At 58.5% G+C, this 20,285-nt stretch overlaps 1 protein-coding gene across 5 annotated transcripts; it reads right to left on the reverse strand.

The window, feature by feature from the left end:
- Positions 1-2,443: 2,443 nt before the first annotated feature.
- On the reverse strand, positions 2,444-20,246 carry GRINA (glutamate ionotropic receptor NMDA type subunit associated protein 1). 5 transcript variants are annotated; one of them, XM_032223447.1, is made up of 7 exons: positions 20,170-20,246; positions 5,562-5,867; positions 5,129-5,241; positions 4,356-4,556; positions 4,076-4,204; positions 3,462-3,605; positions 2,444-3,310 (listed from the first exon to the last, which is right to left on the reverse strand). In XM_032223447.1, the coding sequence occupies exons 2-7, from the start codon at positions 5,848-5,850 to the stop codon at positions 3,161-3,163; spliced, it is 1,026 nt and encodes a 341-aa protein (XP_032079338.1). In that variant the 5' UTR covers positions 5,851-5,867; positions 20,170-20,246; the 3' UTR covers positions 2,444-3,160. The 5 variants fall into 5 exon arrangements, with proteins under 5 accessions (XP_032079338.1, XP_032079337.1, XP_032079336.1 ...); XM_032223446.1 differs by having other exon boundaries at positions 20,166-20,241; XM_032223445.1 differs by having other exon boundaries at positions 20,151-20,234.
- Positions 20,247-20,285: the final 39 nt, after the last annotated feature.

Below are 20,285 nucleotides of genomic sequence, written 5' to 3' on the forward strand. Positions count from 1 at the left end.
GGATTAAGGAGGAACTTCCTAACAGTGAGGACAATTAACCAGGGGAACAGCCTGCCACCAGAAGTTATGGGTGCTCCATCATTGAAGGTCTTCATGAAGAGATTGGCTAGTCATTTGCCTGGTATAGTACAGGGACTCCTACTTGAGCAGAGGGTTGGACTAGAAGATCTCCAAGGTCCCTTCCAACTGATATTCTGCTAGCTATCTATGTGGACTGAGGGCACATTTGCTGTAGCACTTCAATGTCTGGTACGTTCTCCCACCTTCTGGTGCCTAATACTCTGCAAAGACGGACCCCAGGGAAACACTTGAGCTGCCCTGCATGCCTTTGATACACACATTCCACAAACACACTGAGGAGTAGTGAGCATCAAGATCTGAGTAGACCTTCAGTTTTGTTGCTAGTCTAATTTCCCCACGTTCCCACACTGAAAGCAGAACTCGCCTTCTTCGCTCTTTTGCAGTGGACCTCTATGGTCACTGAAGAGAGGCTGCCAGAGGAATTGGACTGGTCCGCTGCTTCTCGTTTCTGACTTTGGATTGTGATTTTGGGTTTTGCGTACAACGCACGAAGAGCAGACTGGTGCACGACTACGGACTTTTGAATACTGATGGTGAGCCCAAATTTGTCACAAGCCATGGAGAATTTGCCCACCCTGACTTGCACCTCTGGTCCTGGGCCAGCATTCAGGACGAAAAGGAAGCCTCTTTGTCCACTCTCTACCTGAAGCGGATTCCAACTCTGCTGCCCTCCATACAGCATGGCACTAAACATCATGCTGAAGAGTGTGAAGGCCAGCACAAGGAAGGAGGTCTTCTAGTCCAACTCTCTGCTCAGTAGAAAATCCTCTACCACTTCAGACAAATAGTGGTTCAATCTCTTCTTAAAGACTTCCAGTGTTGGGGCATTCACAAATTCTGGAGTAGCGTGTAATTTGGATTGAAGTGGAAGTTGCAGTGTCAGCCTCTCTCTCTTCCCAACTCCCATCTGACCGGGTGGCAAAGTAGAGTCGGGAGCAGCAGAGATGGGACTCAGCGCAGGGGAAGGACGGACGTCTTCTCTGCCGTGTCCTGCTCTTCACGGTCCGTGGACTTGCAGAGGCCACCTTCATAACCCTGAGTGGACGAGACTGTTGGGCCAGCCGATGGTCTCGTACACTCAGCCCACGAGTGTCCGTCTTCACAGGCCAGGATGGGCAGCTCCCTGCTTCAGTGAGGGTTTAAGACCTATCAGCTGCCCTTCCCCGTTTCATCCAGAGCAGTGGTGGGTTGCAGGTGGTACGCCCTGGTATGGGTGTACCGGAGCCTGCCGGAGCACCAGGTACTGTTCCGGTACGGTGCCCCGGAGGGCCCACCCACCCGCCCAAGTTCCTTACTTGTCCTTTAAACCCTTCGGCGCTTCTGCACACGCGCATGGTGCATACAGAGCCTACATGACGCTCCGCCGAGCAGCTGGAGCGTCACAGAGGCTTGCGGAAGCGTCACTGGCAGGTACGACATGGGTGCTGCACACGTCCATGTGGGCAATGCCGGGCCCGTTCCAACCGTACCGGTTGGAACGGGATGGGGAACCCACCACTGATCCAGAGGGTTGCAGCTGTCACCACATGCAAACTGCTTCGGGGAGCCACAGGTGAGAGCAGAGCGCAAAGTGGGGACCAGAGGTGGGTGAACTGCTGGGAAAGGACATGATGTGTTCCCTGGCGCCCCACACAGCCCCACCCCTTCCTGTGCTTCTGGAGAGACACGGACACTCGGGTACCCCCTCCTGTCCGGGATGGCGTTTTCTGCTTCATCCCCAATTTCTGTGCCCGTCCGACGTGAGCTGCCCAGACTCTTTCACGGAGAAAAGACGTTTATTCAGACTCTGCCATAGGAAATGAAAGCAGCCAAGAGGAACATTCTTACCCTCTTCCGTCTCCTTTCTCCCTTTCGCAATCGCCCAGAGGATTTGTGCAACATGGCTTGGCAGTATGTATTTAAAAAAATACATATTACACCCCCACCCCCCGAATTATATTTAAGGGCTGGAACTGAATTGCCCAAATCCCCATGTGGTTCAGGTGCTTTGCACATCGCTGCAAACTCTCTGGAACAGGAGCCCTCACCCGTCAGGCCTCTTCAGCTGTACAGCTCCAATGGAGTGCGCAGTGGTGTGTGCACACAGCTCCATTTGTGCGAGCGACATACACGCCTGCCACTCATACGAATGGAGTTGCATGCACATCCACCGCTCACCTGGAACCATCCCTTCCCCCTCCCCCCAACTGCTGATCCGCAAGCTGGGAATGTTAAGAGTCCCATTGCTCTGGAAGGCTCCTGCAGAGCAGATCCCTCCATCCCTCCTGGGAGCCTCCTGGGCAGCTGATGGAAAGGAGCCCACTCGGAAGAGAGGCCCCTTCCCCTCCTTCCTGGTTGGATGAAGACAAGCAGAGGCCCTGCGGTGGGCATAGTCTGACTTTTATTAGACTGCTATTTATACAGCTTAGTGCAGAGGCTGGCCTTGGGGGGGGGCAGAGGGGCAATGGCTCAGCATGCAGCATTTCAAGACCCCCAAAACCAGCCACGTGGGGGGGGGAGAAGAGAGAGGAAAGTGTCCTCCAGTAGCATCCAGATCCTGGCCAAAAGGCCTCAGCAGACCCCAACATGGAGGTGCCGAGAGAGACCTTGAGCTGCACACCCTCAGGGCTGAGCGAACCCCCCCCCCCTTTACCGCCCGGCACCCCCAGCCTCCCCCCAGGGTGAAACACTCTGCCCAGGGCGGCCGGGGGAGCCAGTGGGGGAGGTCAGGCCCTGCAAGCAAGGGGAGGGAAGGAAGGAGATAGTGGGCATCGGGGGGGGGGGGGCAGGAAGAGGATGAGTTTCCAAAATGAAACAAGACATTTCTAGAGCAAAACGCAGTGGACAGGAACAGCAGAATATTTACACCCCTTCCTCAACTCGGGGTCACCCAAGAGATGCAGGGGGTCAATCCCTCCCCTTCCTCGCTCCGGAGAGAGAGAGAGACCAAAGAGGAGTGGCCACCGCTGGCCCCTTGCGGTGTCGCCTTCCATGGGAGCATCAGGACCCCAACTTCAGCACACCAACCGAGCCCCTAGGGGAAAGAGAACAAAACTGGGGAGGGGAGGGGGTCATGAGGGAGGGGAGGGCTGGAGGTGGCCTAATCCTTGGCACGGCCAATAATGGCCAAGATGTACAGGAAGATGTTGATAATGTCCGTGTAGAGGTTGAGGGCCGCAAAGACGTATTCCTCCTGGCTGATGGCCAGCTGCTTGTTCCCCAGGATCAGCTGGGTGTCCACCGCCAAGAACTGCAAGGAAGAAGCAGCTGCGTCAGTTCTCAGCAGCTCCAGCAGGCCGGCAGACTCTGTGTGTGTGTGTGTTCCTCCAAACCTCCTGCACAGCAGCCGCAGCCGCTCGAGAGAGGAGACCCCCCCTTCCCAGGCCCCCCCAGAGACTCACGCAGGTGAAGAGCAGGGCCCCGAGAGACGCATAGACGATCTCCAGGATGCGGTTCCGGATGAAGATGCAAAGGATGGCAAAGATGAACAGGACCATCAGGCAGACGATCAGCACTCCGCGGCAGGAGGTGAAGTCGTACTTGGTCTGCAGGAGGGGAGGGGGCCACAGGGCAGGTTCAAGGGGTTTGACATCCAGGCTGCTTTCCCTGACTGACCCCCGCTCACATGCAACACACACACACACACACACACACACACACACACATACACACACACAAACATTATGTTCTTGCTTCTGAAAGGTCCTATCTCTCAGGTTGCAGAGGACGGCCACCGTGTGTGTTGCAGAGTGAGAAGTCCAGGAATGTGGGAATCCTGCACGCTGTACCCATCTGGCACAGGCACAGCGGCTTTCCCGGGAACCTGGCTCTCAGGCCCTTCCTTCCCAGTGATTCCCCCAGAGCAGCACTGCCAACAGGCAGGGGAAATGTTGGGGTCCGAAGCAAGCGAGCAAGTGCTCCTCAATCCCTCCGCAAACATGGGAATGTGACCCCGATTTACGGTCTGAGGCGGTGGCCCAATTCCCCCATCCCAGTAGAAGCAAAGGGTCCCCACCTGCAAGGAGAAGATGACGACAGTGAAGCACACGACGGTCGTGATGCCCACAGCCATGATGACGGAATCCGTGTTGTAGAAGCTGGCAATCATGCCCACCATGTATGAGAGACTCAGCGTCAGGATGGACTGTGCGGGGAAAAGAGGGTGTTAGTGCCTCCACCAGGATATGCAGGGGGTCTTCCTCGCTGCCTTGGGGGGCTTCTCCCGAGAGCCATCCAGACCCTCCAAGCTCTCGTGGGGTGCAGCCCCAACCTCCCCTGCCAAGGTCCTGCCCTACCAGCGCTATCAGGTTCCAGGGGTGCTTCCGCCGGAACTCCCCGCAGCAGCTCAAGACGATGAGGGAGATGAAGAAAACGGCGTAGGAGACGTAGTACGTCCAGACGTTCTTGCGCACAAAGCCCTTCACCTCCTTCACAAAGGTGAAGATGGCCACAAAGGAGAAGGTCACGGAGAGCTGGATGGTCAGCACCAGGAAAACCTGCGAGAACAAGGACAGCATGTGGCCCCCTCCTGCCTCCTGCCAGGACTTTCCTGCAAGAGGCACCCAGCTCCCTTCCGCCTAAGCCCAACTGCTCCCAGGGGGAAAAAGGGGACCCCGTGTAGCTCAGCTTCACTCAAGAGCCTGCCCAGCCCCTTCTTGGGCAGTGTGGGAAGCCCACCAGGGAAAGCTCTCCCCCCAAAGTGGAGAAAGAGCAAGGAGACTCCGCTTCGGCCTGTCCGAAGGACGTTCTGGAGCTCCTCTCCTCCACACCACGTCCTTTCCCCACAAGGAGGTCTACGGAAGAAGCCCCTTCTATGCGCAGGTAGGGTCCCCCGCCCCTCCTCTGGCCCAAGAACCATTCCCTTCCTCTTGCAAGGAGAGGACAAGGAGTGGGTCCAAGGGGGGCCACCTGAGCTGAGCCTCTAGTGGGGCCTCCCAAGGAAGGGGCACAGGAGCCTCGGCCCACCTGCAGCCTGGCCCGGGGCAGGGTGGCAGCAACCAAAGGGACAGCCTCTCACCCAACCAGGACCACGCTGCCCACCAAGCCCTACAGTGACCATCCTGCTGACCTTGCGGATGAAAGCCTGCCGGATGTTCTTGTCCTCCCAGTTGCTGGGGGTGAAGCCCTCGTTGTCGTAGTAAGAAGGTGGACCGTCCTCATGGTAATTGTTGTGTATTGGCCCTGCACAGAAGCAGCAGTGCAGGCACACTGAGCGACTCTCCGTACGGCCCCTGGACACCCGGGCGTTCAGAAAGCGGGGCTGGTGCAGGTGGGTCCCTGCTCCCCAGGTCGCACGGAGGGTGCCCTCTTCTGCCTGATCAGAATTCAGGAGACGGACACCCCCAGAGGCGGCCGCTCACAGTCAGTGGGTGCCTTAGGAGGACTCCCTTCACGGCACAGGATGGGGGGGGGGGGGAAGGGGCAGAGCCACCAAGGGTTTGCAGATGGCTCCATGCCCAGGAAACTCACCCGCTCCCTTTGGCCACCAGAGCACAACTTACCAGGTGGGCTCATAGGTGCTGCAGGATGAGGCTGCGCGTAGGGGCCCTGAGGGTACGGCCCTTGAGGGTACGCGGCTTGTGGGTAAGGTCCATAGGGTGCGACCTGGGGATAGGGAGCAACCGGGTAGGGGTTTGGCGGATAGCCGGTCTGGCCGTAAGGTGCAGGCTGGAACTGACCCTGTGGGTGGGGGGCCACTGGATACGGAGTCTGGGCATAGGCAGGGGGCACCGGAGGCTGCGGGCCTGGATAGGTGTCCCCCGACACCAGGAAGCTCTTCTCATGCGACATGGCGGTGATGCTGGGAGCTGCAAGGAGGAGAGGAAGGCAGGTGAGCAGGCAGAATCTCCACACTCCTTCCTTGCCCCGTCAATCCCTCCACCCAAAAATCCCAGGGAGAGGATCACAGCCCCCCCAACATGCTTCCTAAGCAACTGAGATGCCCTAAGTAAACCGGGTGAGAACCCTTAGACACCCCCCCCGGTGTTCCCCAGCCCCCCTCTGCTGGGGGGGGGAGATTTCCTCTCCTCATACACCACATCGCACCAATCCAGATGCCCTCTCACCTGTTGCCCCAGCAGCCTCCCGGGAGTAAAGGGGGAGGGGGGAGTTTGGGGGGGATCCTCCCTCCCCTTTTAAAAAAACAATTTAATTTTTATATAAACTCCCCCATGGAATCCCACCCGGGACTCCCCCTCCTATCCTGTGCCAGTGCAGCCGGTGGGCAATATCAACACCTGCCTCTCCAAGAGAACAGCAGCCAATCACATGCTCTTCCCAGGAAGCGGCCCTGGGCCTCCCTTCGGCTCTGTCATCCGCCTTCTAGCCTGAGAGCTTTGGGGGTCTCCGAGAGTTAGATTTCACCTGGATTGGCAGGTTATTCCCCCGCATGGCATGGGCTCCCAAGTCAGGTCGCAAGGCCTCCTCCCCCCGCCGGGTATTCTGTGCCCCCCCCTTTGTGGTCTACCATGTGGAGCTCCCTGCGTGGCACTGCACCCGCCTGGGCTACTGGCAGAGCCCCCTGGAGCCCAGTTCTTCTCCTGCAGGCTGTTACACCCCAGTATTGAGGGCGACGAGGCCAAAGTGATAAGCCTTCCTTCCTTTGCTGGGGGGCGCATGGGCCCCTTGGGGACTTCCTGGCTGGGGGAGCCCAATCCAAGCGCTAACCGTCTCTGGCCCTGCTTGTCTTTGAGATCGGCTGAGAAGTAGCTATAGGGAGCTTCCTCATCCATCACGGCTGCTCAGTGGGGGCCTGGGGGGGGGGCCCTCCTGAAGACCCACTTGACAGGGAAGGAGCCGCCATACAAAACAGGCATCTCTGGGAGAGGCGGAGCTGAGCCCCCACCTCTTCATTAGAAGGGGGGCACCTGGCCCAGAGGTGGCCTAGGCCCATAAGCCACGGCACTCTCCCTGGGGGCTGCCAAGGGCTGGAGGGGCTCAGTGCCAAAAGGAGAATCCCTGGAAGGTCCCCAGCTGTCCCCCATTACACGGATTGCCCCCCCCCCCAAATCCCAGCCCATTCCAGACTCCCGGCCCATTGCAACTGTGCAGGCAGAGAGGCCCCATGCAGCCCCAGGGCCCACTTGGCCAGCCCCTCCTCCTTTCCCCAGCTGAGGTCAGCTCCAGGCCCCAGGACGCATTCAGACAGCCTGGCCAGTCAAGGCCAGACAACCCACCTCCAGGGCCCCTCTGCCTGGCAGAAGCTGCCCCACCTGGCTGCCACCACTGTGGGCTTCTATTATGGGCTCTGTTGCCATGGTGCCCAGCGAACCGCTATTCTCCTTGGACAGGCTTCAGGGGGTGGTGTTGGGGGTGCCAGACTGGCTCTTGGGAAAGAAGGGAGAAGGGGGTCCAGTCCCAGGAGAAGCTGGAGGCCCCACCTGCTCAGAGAATCAGCCCATGCACCCCCCCACGAGGGTGGCTGTCCTCCTGGTAGCAATCCTGAACCTGGGCCCAGATGTCAGCTTGCCCCCCACCCCCACTCAACACGGGCTTCCCTTGGCAGCCTTTGGCCAGGCTCCCCAGCAATCTTCCCTCTCATTTCTTTTCAGCCTGCGCGGAAAAGTATAGTGTTTGAGCGGCACATTTTCATGCCTGGGCACCTTTGTCAGCCTTGTGGCTGGAATTTTTGTCAACGGCTTGAAGATCTTATCTTGCTTCTTTCGAGGATTTTGCGATATCCCCGAGATCAGCAAGACGTAATCTTCCTGTTCACCGTCTCTTTGGGACGGTTTAGGTCTGTTGAGACCACCCAGTGGCAAAAGTATTGGCTATGGTCTCAGAGCATTAAGACCACACAACCATCTCGTTGCGACATTGGCTCCTCTCCGCGCGGCGTTTTCTTGTCATGTGCGCGGCCGCATATCCACGCACCTTAGAGGGAACATTGTGAGTCCCCAGCCTCCCCCCCCCTCCGTCCATCCACAGCCCAGCCATGAACAGCAAGAGGGGGGCCCTGCCTGCCCCCCTTCTCCCAATCAGGAGCCAGCCCCCACCAGGGCTTCAGCAGAGGCCAGGCTCCTGGGGATTCCATCTCTGGGGGCCCCTCCAGGCCCAGAGATGCTGCCTCCCTGGCCCCAGGCTCTCTGTTTAGGGAGGCTAAATCATGGGGGGGGGGAGGCCTGCCAAGGGAACGGGCTCCTCCCTTTAGGAAATCTGGGCCGCCTTTGAGCCTGGATGTTTTGAGGTGGCAGGCAATCAGGCCATGGGGGGCTTGCCAATTTTTCTACCACCAGTTTGGGCACACAGAGAGCACCTGGGCGGGTGCCTCCCTCTGCCCCCACCGGTTCGCCCAATCTGGGCCAAAGCAGGAGCAACCCACCTCTGAAGTCACGGGGATGGGAATGCTGAACGTTTTACACATTCAGGAGACCCTTTTATTTCCTCATCTGAATAAATTCCTATGTTGCCCAGTTCTGCAGTTCTGGGAGCTTTGCAGCCTTATCTCCAAAATGATTAATGCCCCTCTTGGGGGGGGGGGGAACCACAGTGCCTCCCCTTTTCAAGAGTCCGTCCTTGGAGAAGGTTTGTCCCACTCTCTGCCCTTGGTCCCTTTTGAGGGAAGGGAGGGCGGCTGGCACACAGCTCCAGAGGACCCCGGGTGAAGCTGGCCTGGGTTCTAGGCCAGTCCCAGCCTTGAAGCGGCGCTGGCTGTCTGGGGGGTCTGGGATGGTGGCCCTCTCAGGGGCTTTTGCTGCCAACCAGCAGGGGGTCCTTCTGGGCCAGCCCTACGGTTCTCCTCCTTCCTCCATGACCAGCGTTGGTAGGAGGGCAGGCCCAGGCCCCGAGACCATGCAAGACGGAGAGGCCCCTGGGAGGGAACTGTCTGGTGAGGCCTGGCATTCATCGTGTGCCAGGCACCCTACTTGGGTATCTCCTCCCCAGCTGGACAGGGGAGGCGCTGGCAGTGCTGGCTGAGGGCCTGGAGCTTGTAAGGGATTGGCTGGGGAGGGGCTGGCTCCGACTGTGGGATTTTGGCTCCCCCCCCCCCAGGCCCTGGTGATGCTTCGCCTTTGGCTCTGGATGGGTGGCATTTCCCTGGACTGAGCTGAAGCGCAATTGGGGGAGGGGGGCTCCTGCTGAAGGAGCAGCCATGGCTGGGGAGGCCCCTGCATGGATCTGTCTGGTGGGCCAATTGAATCCCTTCCAGGAGCAGGAGACCTTGCTCACCTCCCATCTGGATTACTGCGATGGTCTCCACATGAGGCTGCCCTTGAAGACCACCCAAAAACTTCAGTCAGTCCAGAATGCGGCAGCACCCACACGACAACAGGGACTAGCCCCTCTCTTGTGCCAGCTTCTCTGGTTCCCAGTTTCTCTCTAGGTGCAATTCAAGGTGCTGCACTTGGCACAGGGCCAGCTTGCCTACAGGATCACACCCCTCCCTCAGAGAAAGTTGCCAGGGTCCTTTTCCCCCAAACTTTCCTCTAAGGGAAGCCAGAAAAGGAGCCTTTTCTGTGCCCCCCCCCCGACGTTTGGCAGCCCCCCCCCCAGCCTTTGAGGCCCCCTTCAGTGGGGATCACAGAGCTGGCTTTCCCCTCAAGCCTGGCCAGATCAGAGGACAGCACTTCCACCCGGATCAAGGCCGGTTTTTGTTGTTTTAATGCTTCAGCTGGTTGCCTTTTATAGTTTTCAAAATGACTTTGGATGCCTCTCAGTTCAAACGGCGGCTGCCTAAAAGCTTCAAACCAAGAGACCCCCCCCCCCAACTCAGCTTCCCTGGCTCGGGGGCTCCGGCGGGGCCCTAGCCAGGCTCAGCAGGGTCCGGGGGGGGGGGTGTTCAGCAACTGCTCCTCCATCTCCGAGCCCCCCCCCCCGAGCGAGAGCAGCGAAGGGAGGCGAAGGTCCCCCGGGGCCCCGCAAGGGAAGCCGCCTCCCGGCCGCCCTTCGGAGCAGGGAGAGGGTCGACGCCTTCGCTCCGCTCGCCCGAAGAAGAGGCGGCTCCGCGAGGGGCACCCAGCACCGGCTGCCCTCCAGCCGCGGCCGTTGGAGCTGCGGAGCCCTCGCCCCAGCCGCGGCCCTGCAAGCCCCCGGGTCCGGCGAGGGGGAGCGGGCTGGGGCCGGAGCCGCACCCCGGACAGAGCCGGGCAGCCCAGCCGCCGACTGCGGCAGGGGAGGGGCTTCTGCGGGCAGGGGTGGCGCCGAAGCCCGGGAGCGGAGCCTCCGCTGGGCCGGGGAGTCTGCCGCCCACGGGACCCTGGCGGGGGAGGCGGCGCCGGGGCTGCCTGGGGAAGGAGCAGAGGACCCCCCCCCCCGCGAAGCCCCTCGCCCGCCAGGCCGCCCCCCCGCCTCGCCCTTCCCGGGGCTGCTGGACTCACCGTCCCTCCCGGAGTCCGCGGCGCTCAGGTTGCGCATGAAGAACGGCGGCGGCGGCGGCGGCGACTCCCCCTCCCAGGCCGGGCAGGGAGGGGGCGGTGACGGTGACGTCAGCGCCTCAGCTCCCCCGCCCCCTCCCGATGGGGGCCCGGGGGGGGGCTGCGGGGTGGCCGAGGGGGGGGCTCCCTTCGCCCGCCGGCCTCCCCGGAGCAGATCGCCGGCTCGCCTGGTCCCCCCTCCCCGCAAAAAGCCCCGTTTGGACCCCCCGCCCTGCCCTCTTCCCCGCCGGAGACGCCCAGGCCGGGCACTGCGGGCTGGGAGAACGGGATGCTACCGGCTGTGGCTGAACCGGGGCCAATCTTCGGACACGACGCAGGCCGAGACCCGCAGCCGCATGGCCACAGCCCCCGCGGTCCAGGGGCTCCTTTAGCCGTGTGTATTACGGGGAGGGGGCACTGAGCGCCGTTTGTGATTCTCCGAAGAAAGAGCCCATCAGGGCCTGGACCTTCTTCAGCATCGGGACCCTCAGCCTCCCCATCCATGGGCTGCACTCCTCCTTTTGCCCCATCCCTTTCAATCACCCCCAATTCTGTCCACCGAATGCCAACCAAAGGAAGAGGCCCGCACAGGGCCCTCTGCTATCACCCCAAAAACATTCTCAGCACTTGGGGTACCTTTTATACACTCCAGCCCTGAAGGCTCTGGGCCCAGAGACAATGGATCCCCTGCCCACTAGATCCCCAGCCAAGAACCCCGGTGCCCCCCCCCCACCACCACAGACGGCCCGAACCAGCCTCCCTGGCCTTTAGGCAACCCAACCCCAGCAGAGTCTTGCGTGGGAGCCCCCCTTTGTTTCCACCCCCTCCCGGGATCATCTGCTGCTCCTTGCTACCAGGAGTACATTCCTCCTTAACCTCCCTTCCAGTTCCCTGCTCAGGACAGCAGAACCCACAACCCTTCTCCCCCCCAACCCCAACTGCCCCCCCACAAGGGCCAGCTGGGTGGCTGCAGGGCTTCCATGGCTGCTCTTGGCTAAGCAGCAGGGCTGGCTGGGAGCGGCCTTCAAGGGGCCACCAGGCTGCCTGCCCTCCCCCAGCTCTCCTGGGGAAGCAGCACCAGGCGCCTGGCCAGATCAAGGGGGCTCCAAGCAGTCCAGGCCCGGTGAGGATGGCCATGATGGCCTTCCCAGTTTGCCCTGGGCAGGCCAGGAGTCTGTCCTGTCCCCCTCGCTGCTCAGCCTGAGACGGCACCATAAAGGGGCATTGAATTTATACTGGGTCAGTTCATTGCCACTTGTTATGCAGAAGACGCTACCAATTTTGCCAGTGATGAAGCCGATTGGGGGGGCAGAGAGGGCATCTGGACTGGTCGTCTGGTTGGGAGAACTGGATATACTGACCACTGACGTTCAGGGTTTCCCATGTGCCAAAATGGAGAGCAACTGCACAAAATCGATAAAGAATGAGGCAAAAGCAGAGCATTGCACCTTGGAAGATGCCAGCTGATGAGATCACAGCCCGTTAGGCCGGACGCTCTTGTCCATGAGAAGAAACCAAGTCTCCCAGCTCCTTGGCACAGGGAAGGGCAGCTGGCACAACAGCCAAAGTGAAAGTCCAAATTGGTGCTTGGTTCACTCCTCTGGCCCTTTGGGGAAGAGCCGGACATTCCCACACAGGCCCAAATGCACAGATCCCCGTCACTGAAGCTGCCGAGGGGCTGAATCACGGACGCTGCGACAGCAGAGATCCCAGTGAGCAGTCCCACGGGATCCTCAGCACCGCGTCGCTAGATCCCGGGAGAACGAAGCCAGCCAGCGGCAAAGCTGCAAGCGGTCGGCCACGGCCAATGCCAGCTCAAAATGGCAGAGATGCTCCGGCATATTTCGGGATGGAGTCCGGCAGAGCACGCAAGCTATCCTACAGCAGCCCTCGGATGCTCAGCGGAGCGCAGGAGAACGGCGGATTCGGCCCAGATTCTGGGCCAGACGTGAGCGGAGCCAAAATCCCACCAAGGGACAAAGCACCTGGCCGCCCCTCCCCCCAGTTACCGGCCACAGGGGAGCCTTGCCAAACTTGCCAGGGCAGCAGCTGCGATCCCAATTCCAGGAGTGCCACAGCGGATTCTCCCACTGCTCTTCTCTCTCTCCAGACCCCGATGATCAACCCACCGAGGAGGGATGGAGGGAGCGGCTATTGCAGCCCAACGCTCCCCTGTAAGTAGGTCATTATAGTGACCGCCCAGAGCAAAGCGGCTTAAAGGGAGAGGGAGCCAAGCGCAGCAAAGCTTAGAAGCCTCCACGGCTTAGAGTGGTTCTGAAATAAACCTCCAGGCCTCCTGAGATAAGCCTGGCCTGTTTGGTAACGCCCCCCCCCCACACCCAAGTAGCCCTTATCTCTTCTGCATTCTCTTCTCCTGGGACATAAGCCTTTACCAGCCCCCCTCCCTCCCTCCTTCCCTCCCCGCTGACTCCCAAAGATCTTCTGATCTGGAAAGGGAACAGCTGGAGCCCCATCAATCTCAGACTGACAGCTTCTTCCCCCACCCCGTTTAAAAGGCCCCCCCTCCGCTTGTCATGGGTGCTGACTGGCAACCTTAATCACATCAGTTGGACCGGAAGCGGCATTGATGCCACCGGGGACCCCAGTCCCGTCACCTCCTTCCCTGGGGCTCCCTCCGTCTGCAAACCCGGATCCCGTTTTCCATTTGTGGCTCTTGTTTGCTCCGACGTCTTTTGGATGCAACTCAAAATGCCCAAAGTTGCAACTGTGACCATTTGGGTGGCCAATTGATTAAATAAACAAACAAACAAAAACGGGTGGATTCTGTCACCAGTTCGAGCCTGTTGCATACAGGCAGACCTCGTTTCTTATCTGGAGAACCAAAAAGTACACTTTGAGATTTAAACAATTCGCAATTCAATGAGTTTCTATGCCGCCCAATCCCGGAGGACTCCGGCCGGCTTACAAATACGAAATGAAATTAAAAACACACAGGGGGAAAATACAAACAATACAAACAATTTAAAAAACACAACATACATTCGGTTTAACTGGGGGTTGAACCTGATTTGAAAATCAGAAACCCCAGGCCTGTCGGAACAGCCAGGTTTTGGTGGCTTCTTGGAAGGCCACGAGGGTGGGGAGGGTCCGGATCTCTGCTGGTAGCTCGTTCCACAGAGCCGGAGCAGCTACAGAAAAGGCTCTCCCCCGAGTGGTCGCCAGCCGGCATTGTCAAGGGTAGAACAACAGAATAACAGAGTTGGAAGGGACCTTGGAGGTCTTCTAGTCCAACCCCTTGCTCAGGCAGGACATCCTATAGCATTTCAGATAAATGGCTGCCCAGTCTCTTCTTAAGAACCTCCAGCGTTGGAGCACCAGAGTTACTCTCCCAACTGCCCCAGAGGAGACCGAGTGCCAGGGCCCTCCTTTCTTTGCTCCCTTGCTGACTTGAAGCCCCTCCTCACAATTCAACGGACCCCCGGACTGAAACCGCCCCAACATCCGATGAACAAATCAAGCCAGTTCCCCTTCCCCCCATTTAAAAAGCATAAAAGATGGAGGCGCCGTCACGCGTCCACCGGAGTTACTACCAATTGGGCCAGACCGGACCCAGAGGAACCCACCTCTGGCCTGGTTGTGGGCAGGGTCAGCCTGCAACCCTGCGTTCTGACCACTGCGCCACCAGGGCTCCCACATCATCCTCATCTTCACTGGTTCTTCATCAAACTGGGGAGATGTACTGGGTGGGGCTCGACAGGATTGGTGCCGCCTCCTATGAGCCAAGGTGGCGCAGTGGTTAAATGCAGCACTGCAGGCTACTGCTAGATCAGCAGTTCAGCGGTTCAAATCTCACCGGCTCAGGGTTGACTCAGCCTTCCATCCTTCCGAGGTGGGTAAAATGAGGACCCAGATTGTTGGGGGCAATATGCTGACTCTCTGTAAACCGCTTAGAGAGGGCTGAAAGCCCTATGAAGCGGTATATAAGTCTACTGCTATTGCTATTACTACTATATCCTCCCCTCTCCAACGTTTCCATTCCTCATTTGGGTTGTTGTAGCCAAAACCACCTTGGCCTAAAGCTCTCGAAACCTGGCAACTTTTAGGATTTGTTGACTTTATTCCCAGAAGGAGTTAAAGATTGAGATTGAGAAGTTTATTTATATGCCGCCCTTTTCCCTGGGGGGACTCAGGGCGGCTTACAACTCGAAAAGGGGGGGGAAACAAACATTTGTAAAGTCCTGAAGTCTTAAAGCTGCCAGGCTTGGAGACCCCTGGCCCAACGCAACCAAATTGCTTTGAAGACGCACTGTCAGCCTCTGCTTTGCTGTTGCTTTCGGCTGCCATGAAACGGAGAGGGGGGGGGCATGGTATTTGGGAGGGGTTTACTACTTGTGCTGGAGGAAGATTCTGGAGTTTCTGCTGCCTGTCTTACTGCGCATGCGGAGGAGGTTTCCCGCCAAGGCCAACGGCACAGACATTCCATCTGGGTGATGCCTTTCGAAGTTATCTCACACCTGACGCTTGGGAGAATTATGATTGGACTGTGACTGGGATGCCAAGGGGTGGGGAATGGGCTATTCTATATATCACTCGCTTTCGCGCCTAAATAATCAGACTTCGTTTCGCTATGCCTTTAATCATTTATAATTAGTAAAAGTACACTTGATTTCTACTCATGGAGTCTCGTGGTCTTCTTTCCTAATTATCTAATGGAGAGGATCTGACACGCACCATAATTGAAAGGCTGTAATATTCGGCCTTTGTGCTCTCTGAGCACTGAGATGCTGCCTAGTCAGGAACAGAAAACGTCTGTTGGAAAACTCCCCTCCCCAGAGAGCACCAAGGGCCCCCCCTGCGGTTGTTAAGCATGCAAACAACAAACGGTGTGAACCAAATACCAACAAGGCTCTTTGTTGGGCAGCCCTGAGCAAAAGCAAAAGCGAAATGTACCTTTGGCCGACTACGTTGCCAGGCAAGACAAAGAGGCCTGCGATCATCACCAGGTGGCCTTGGGGGGTTTCTGATAGGCCCCCCTGGTGACCTTCGGTCCTCTCCGCTGAGGTCAGCCTGCAGCCTGTGCTATCTCTCTGAGATAAGGTGGCTGGCTGGCTGGCTCTTCCTCCTCCTGCCCCCCCTCAGGACCAATTCAGCTCCCCCTGGATGTTCCCTCACTTGGGCACTTCGTCGTTTGCATTTAAAAAGGGGGGGGGATCTCACAGGTTTAATATGAATGCAACTCATGGGGGGGGTATCTTTTACCACCACAGGAGGAAAAAGTCAAGGGAATTTCCTAGAAGGCAGAAGCACAACAGCCCAGATAGGCTGGAGAAAGTAAGAACATGGCATTTTAAATTCTTTACTTAGGAGACAAAGATGAAAAGGGTGAGCATAGAAGGGGGTCCCTGAGTTAGCAACAGTATTTGTGGAGAAGGTCGTGGCGTCCTTTGAGAGTCCCCCAAGTGAGCCAGAAGGTGCCGTGTTAGGCAGTTCCTTGTCTCCTGCACTGGTAGGTTCCCCCCCCCCCCCGTGGAGGATGGGGTTGAGCCCTGGGCATCCTGGTGGGGAGGCATTTGAGGAAACCGCGAGAGGTTTAGAGAGGGAAACGAGAAGCCCTCCAAAACATCCCGAGTAAACCAAAAGACCCAGCAGCCCCAAAAGGAAACAACAACAACAACAACAACAACAGGAGTCATCTACAACATACGGTGTCAAGACCGCAGCCGCCTCTACATAGGACAAGCAGGCAGAAGACCAGCAGAATCCATGAACATCAAGTAGCAGTCAGAAGACACGGAGAAAACTCTTTCATGGCAACATGTGGACAGACGTAGCCACAATTTCAACTTGGAAACTGGAACATGTGAGACCATCCTTACCAGGCCAAGTCCAAAAAGAGAATTCCTAACGCAAAGTATAGCAATCCAGAAAGGAACAAGACAAGGTTGTCCCTTATCCCCGCTGCTGTTTATATTAACCTTAGAAGTTTTAGCCAGGAATTACGTAAAGAGGAACAGATAAAGGGACTAGAAATAGAAAAGGAACAATTTAAGTTACAGGCCTTTGCGGACGATCTAGTGTTTGTGTTAGAGGATCCTATAAAGTCTGGTATGAAACTCATTGAGGAACTGACAAGAGTATGGGAAAATAGCAGGTTTAAAGATAAATATGACTAAGACTAAAATGCTGGTTAAATATATGATATCAAAAGCGAAAGAGGAGTTAACGAAGAAATTATCCAAAAAAGTCAAATATCTTGGTATATACGTTTATCTGCGAGGTGTGTGACCGTCAAAGAAGATAACTATACTAATTTGATCAATAAAACTAAGAAAGACTTAGAAAGGTGGAAAAACCTACTACTGTTCCTGATGGGTAGGATCACAGTCATAAAAATGAACATATTACCAAATGTGAAGGTATGGCCACTTCGACTTCGCGGCACTGCATTGTTTTAAATGTAAAAATAATAAAAATATATTGGGGGGAAAAAAGAGAGAATTCCTGGCTGGGGCTGCCAAAGTAGCCATCAATAGGTATATAGACATAAACAACATCCACCTGCTGTATGCAAAAGGGACACTCCACAAACCAGAAAGGGAACACAATGGCCAAACGCCTCCCCACCACTATCAATAGCCAGATGAGCATAGATTGACACTAAGATTAACCTCAGACCAAGAATCGAGAAGTAAACGATACCCCAAAGAAGCTCACAGTAAACAGCCTAACCAAAGAGCCTGCCAGAGCACCCCCACCGACATCCAGGCAAGTCCCCAGAATATAAAATGGGAGCAAACCCCCCTCCTTAGCAGCACTGATGATGTTGCCTAGTTTGTGTAATGAGACGTCAGCAAGAAAACAACCAAGCTCAGAGAAGACCAAGGACCCCTCAATGCCCCCCACATCCTCCTCCTCCAAGCCCCCTTCCTGCTAGCACCGATGATGTTACCTGCACTGGGTAATGAGACACCTGCAAGAAAGCACCTGAGCTCGGACAGCACCAAGGGCCCCTTGTTTAGAGGAGAGTTGCAAGGAGGCCCAGGGTTTGAGGAGAAATGGTTGAAGGAACTGGGAATGGCCAGTCTTCAGATCTCTCTCTTCCATGGCCCTTTGGAGCCCTGTGTGCAGTGGGGGCCCTCCCATTGAAAGAGGCTAGACTGGAGAGGTTCAGAGGAAGGGGGGATGGAGACAGGAGCCTGTTAGAGGAGTGGTGAAAATACCCAGGTACATTTGGTCTATAAACAAAGCAATTAAGGGGGGGAGGCGGGAGAGGGAACACCTGTCTCCTAGCACCCAGGGAGCTGCTGGCAGCCATGGGGACGGACTCCTCTCCTTGGGCTGGGAGGGCGAGGGAGAAGAGGGCCGGGCCAGAGGATCAGAGCATGGGCAGTCATCCTGCCCTGGTGAGTGGGCTGAACCCTCAACAAGAGGTCTTCACATAGGAAGATGTGCCAGGCGCAAGCGACCCCATCCACAGGTATACAGCTCATGCGAAGTACTTCATTGTGTTCTGCCCATAATACAGGAACCTCGCCAGGGTGACGGCCTTCCCTTGGGAACAGACAGATAAGTTCCCAAAATTCATCTCTCAAGATACACCACGTGGAAGAGCTCAATTCAACCATTAACCCATTATAACAACCTCAGAGGCCTGAACGGGTCACAGTCGGCGGTCCAGGCCGAAGGAGGGGCTCCCCTTCCCAGCCATCCGCCTCTCCCCCCTCCGAGCGCGAGCCTCGCATTGGACCCCATAAAGGAACCTCCAGGAGCCCCCCTCCCCCCCACCCCCCCCCCACCCCCCCCTCCGCCTGATGCCGTCCCATCCAAAACGGGCCGGGTTGCAGGCCTGTTGCCCAAAGCGTTTCCCCGGGACCCCCGAGTCCCAGGGCGGCGGGGGCGGATGAGAAGCGCCCTCCCCGCAACAGGGAATCCAGAGGGCGAGGAAATCTTGGCTGGGTCCGCGCAAGCGCAGTCGCCCCCTCCCTCTGCCAGCTGCCCGGGGCTTTGCCCAGCCGGCGCCCAGAGCCAGCGGGCGGGGGCTGCGGAGGGGCCGTTTGCCGAGCGGGGCGCTGCATCGAAGGAGTCCAGCTCTGCCCTCGGCCTGGACGCTGCCGCAGGCCCCGGAGTCGGGCGGCCGGGGCTGCTGGCACGGGGCTCCGCCGCGGCCAGGCCGTGGTTGGCGGTGCAGCGCGGAGGCCAGGCGGGCGGCGGCCTCTCCTCCTGCGCCCACCGGCCTCGCCCGCGAAGCCTCCCGACGGAGGGCGGCTCTGTTCTGCGGCAAAGGCAGCGAGGCCAGCCGCCTCCCCTGCTGAGCTCACCTGCCTGGCCGCTGGTGGGCTCCGCGTCGTCGGGGCGGCTACCGGGAGCGGCCGCGCCTCTCGCCCGATCGCCGGGAACGTGGGCGGGCTCCCCAACTGCCGCGGCGCTGGAACGAGCGCGGGCGGGCGGGCGGGCGGGCGCGCGCCTCCCCGGATGGTCGGCAGGGAGAAGCGTTGAGCCGGCGGGGAAGCAACGCCGCCAGTGACGGTTCGACTCCCGGCCTGGCTGAGCCCGCCTCCCCCCGCCCCCCCCCCCGGCGGAGTCCTTGCGCAGCCGCAACAGGCTGCCCCCTCCTCCCCCCCCCCGTCTGTCTGTTCCCATTGGAAGGCGATCACCCTGGACAGGTTCCCGTGTTATAAGGCGGAATCCAATAGTGAGCTTGCACTGCGCACCCGTGGAGCAGGTCCCTTGCGCTGCCCCATCCCCCTGCGCGAAGGGCTCTTGCTGAGCACGGCGGCCTTTGCTCAGATCCCCTGACCCCCTTCTCTCCTGCCCTTTGAGCCCCGGGAGAGAAGCCCGCCTCCTTTCCTGCCAGGCAGGGCTCTCTTGAAGAGGGCTGTTCTCTCTCCTTACTAATAAGTGAGGATATTAGATCCACAAAGCCAAATGTCATTTTAACGCAACTGCCTTGTAACTGCGGTTGTGTAGTGAGGACTCCTTATTACAACCGGCATGTGATAAAAGAACTTTTATACTAAAATCCAGCTCTTCTCCCTGGGAATTACTGAACTCGGGTGCGAAACCTCTTTATAAATATTGCAGGAGAGGAATCCAACTGGACGATTCCAGCCCTGCCAGGAGCCTTTACCTACACCTGGAATACAGGAAGGTGGAGCCCCCACCTGAAAGGGCCGAGGGGGAGATGTGCTAAGGCGGGCCTGCAGATTTCCCACCCCGCCCTAGGCCAGGCGATTCCGAAGCTCCCGGCCTGCAGCAGAAGCAGATCTTCCGCCTGCAGCCTTCTACCCCCCCCCCACTTCCCGGAGCCCAAGAACGGGCTGGGAAAGCGGCAGCGGCTCCCTGAGGAAGGGCCGGGGGCCGGGCGTTCCAGGGTCCTCCTAAAGCCCCCGTGTCTCCCCCTCCCTTCCCCACTACCCCACCCTGAGGCTCCCGTGGAAGACTAGATGTCCCGGGGAGAAACGGGCGTCCTTCTGCCGCTCCCTCAGCGCCACCTTCTCTTCCACTGCCCACCCAGGCCACGCGTGTCCTATTTGGGGGCGCAGGTGCCTCGCTCGCCAGCCCAGACCCACAGCCCAGCCTCCGCCTGAGGGACCCCCTCCGCCTACAGACAACGGGCACAACGGCGCCCCGACAGTCGAGTCGGCTTCTCCACATCGGGGCGGGGTTTCGTGGCCGAGGGGCGGGGGGGGGTATCTGCCTCTTCTGGGACTCCCAGCCGCAGCGGTGCTGGGATTTGTACTTCGCTCCGTAACCTGGTGGACAGCCCACCCAGCCCACCTTGGGAAAGCTCGCTTGCCGCAAAGGCCGGGGCGGGCGGGGTCGGAGTCCAGCGAAACACCTGGGGGAGAACCGACGGCTGCCTGCAGGGGCGCAGACGGGCAGGGGGCGGGGCGGGAGGGAGGGAGGCGGCTG

Source organism: Thamnophis elegans, chromosome 8 (genome assembly GCF_009769535.1).
Source record: "Thamnophis elegans isolate rThaEle1 chromosome 8, rThaEle1.pri, whole genome shotgun sequence".
NCBI lineage: Eukaryota > Metazoa > Chordata > Lepidosauria > Squamata > Colubridae > Thamnophis > Thamnophis elegans.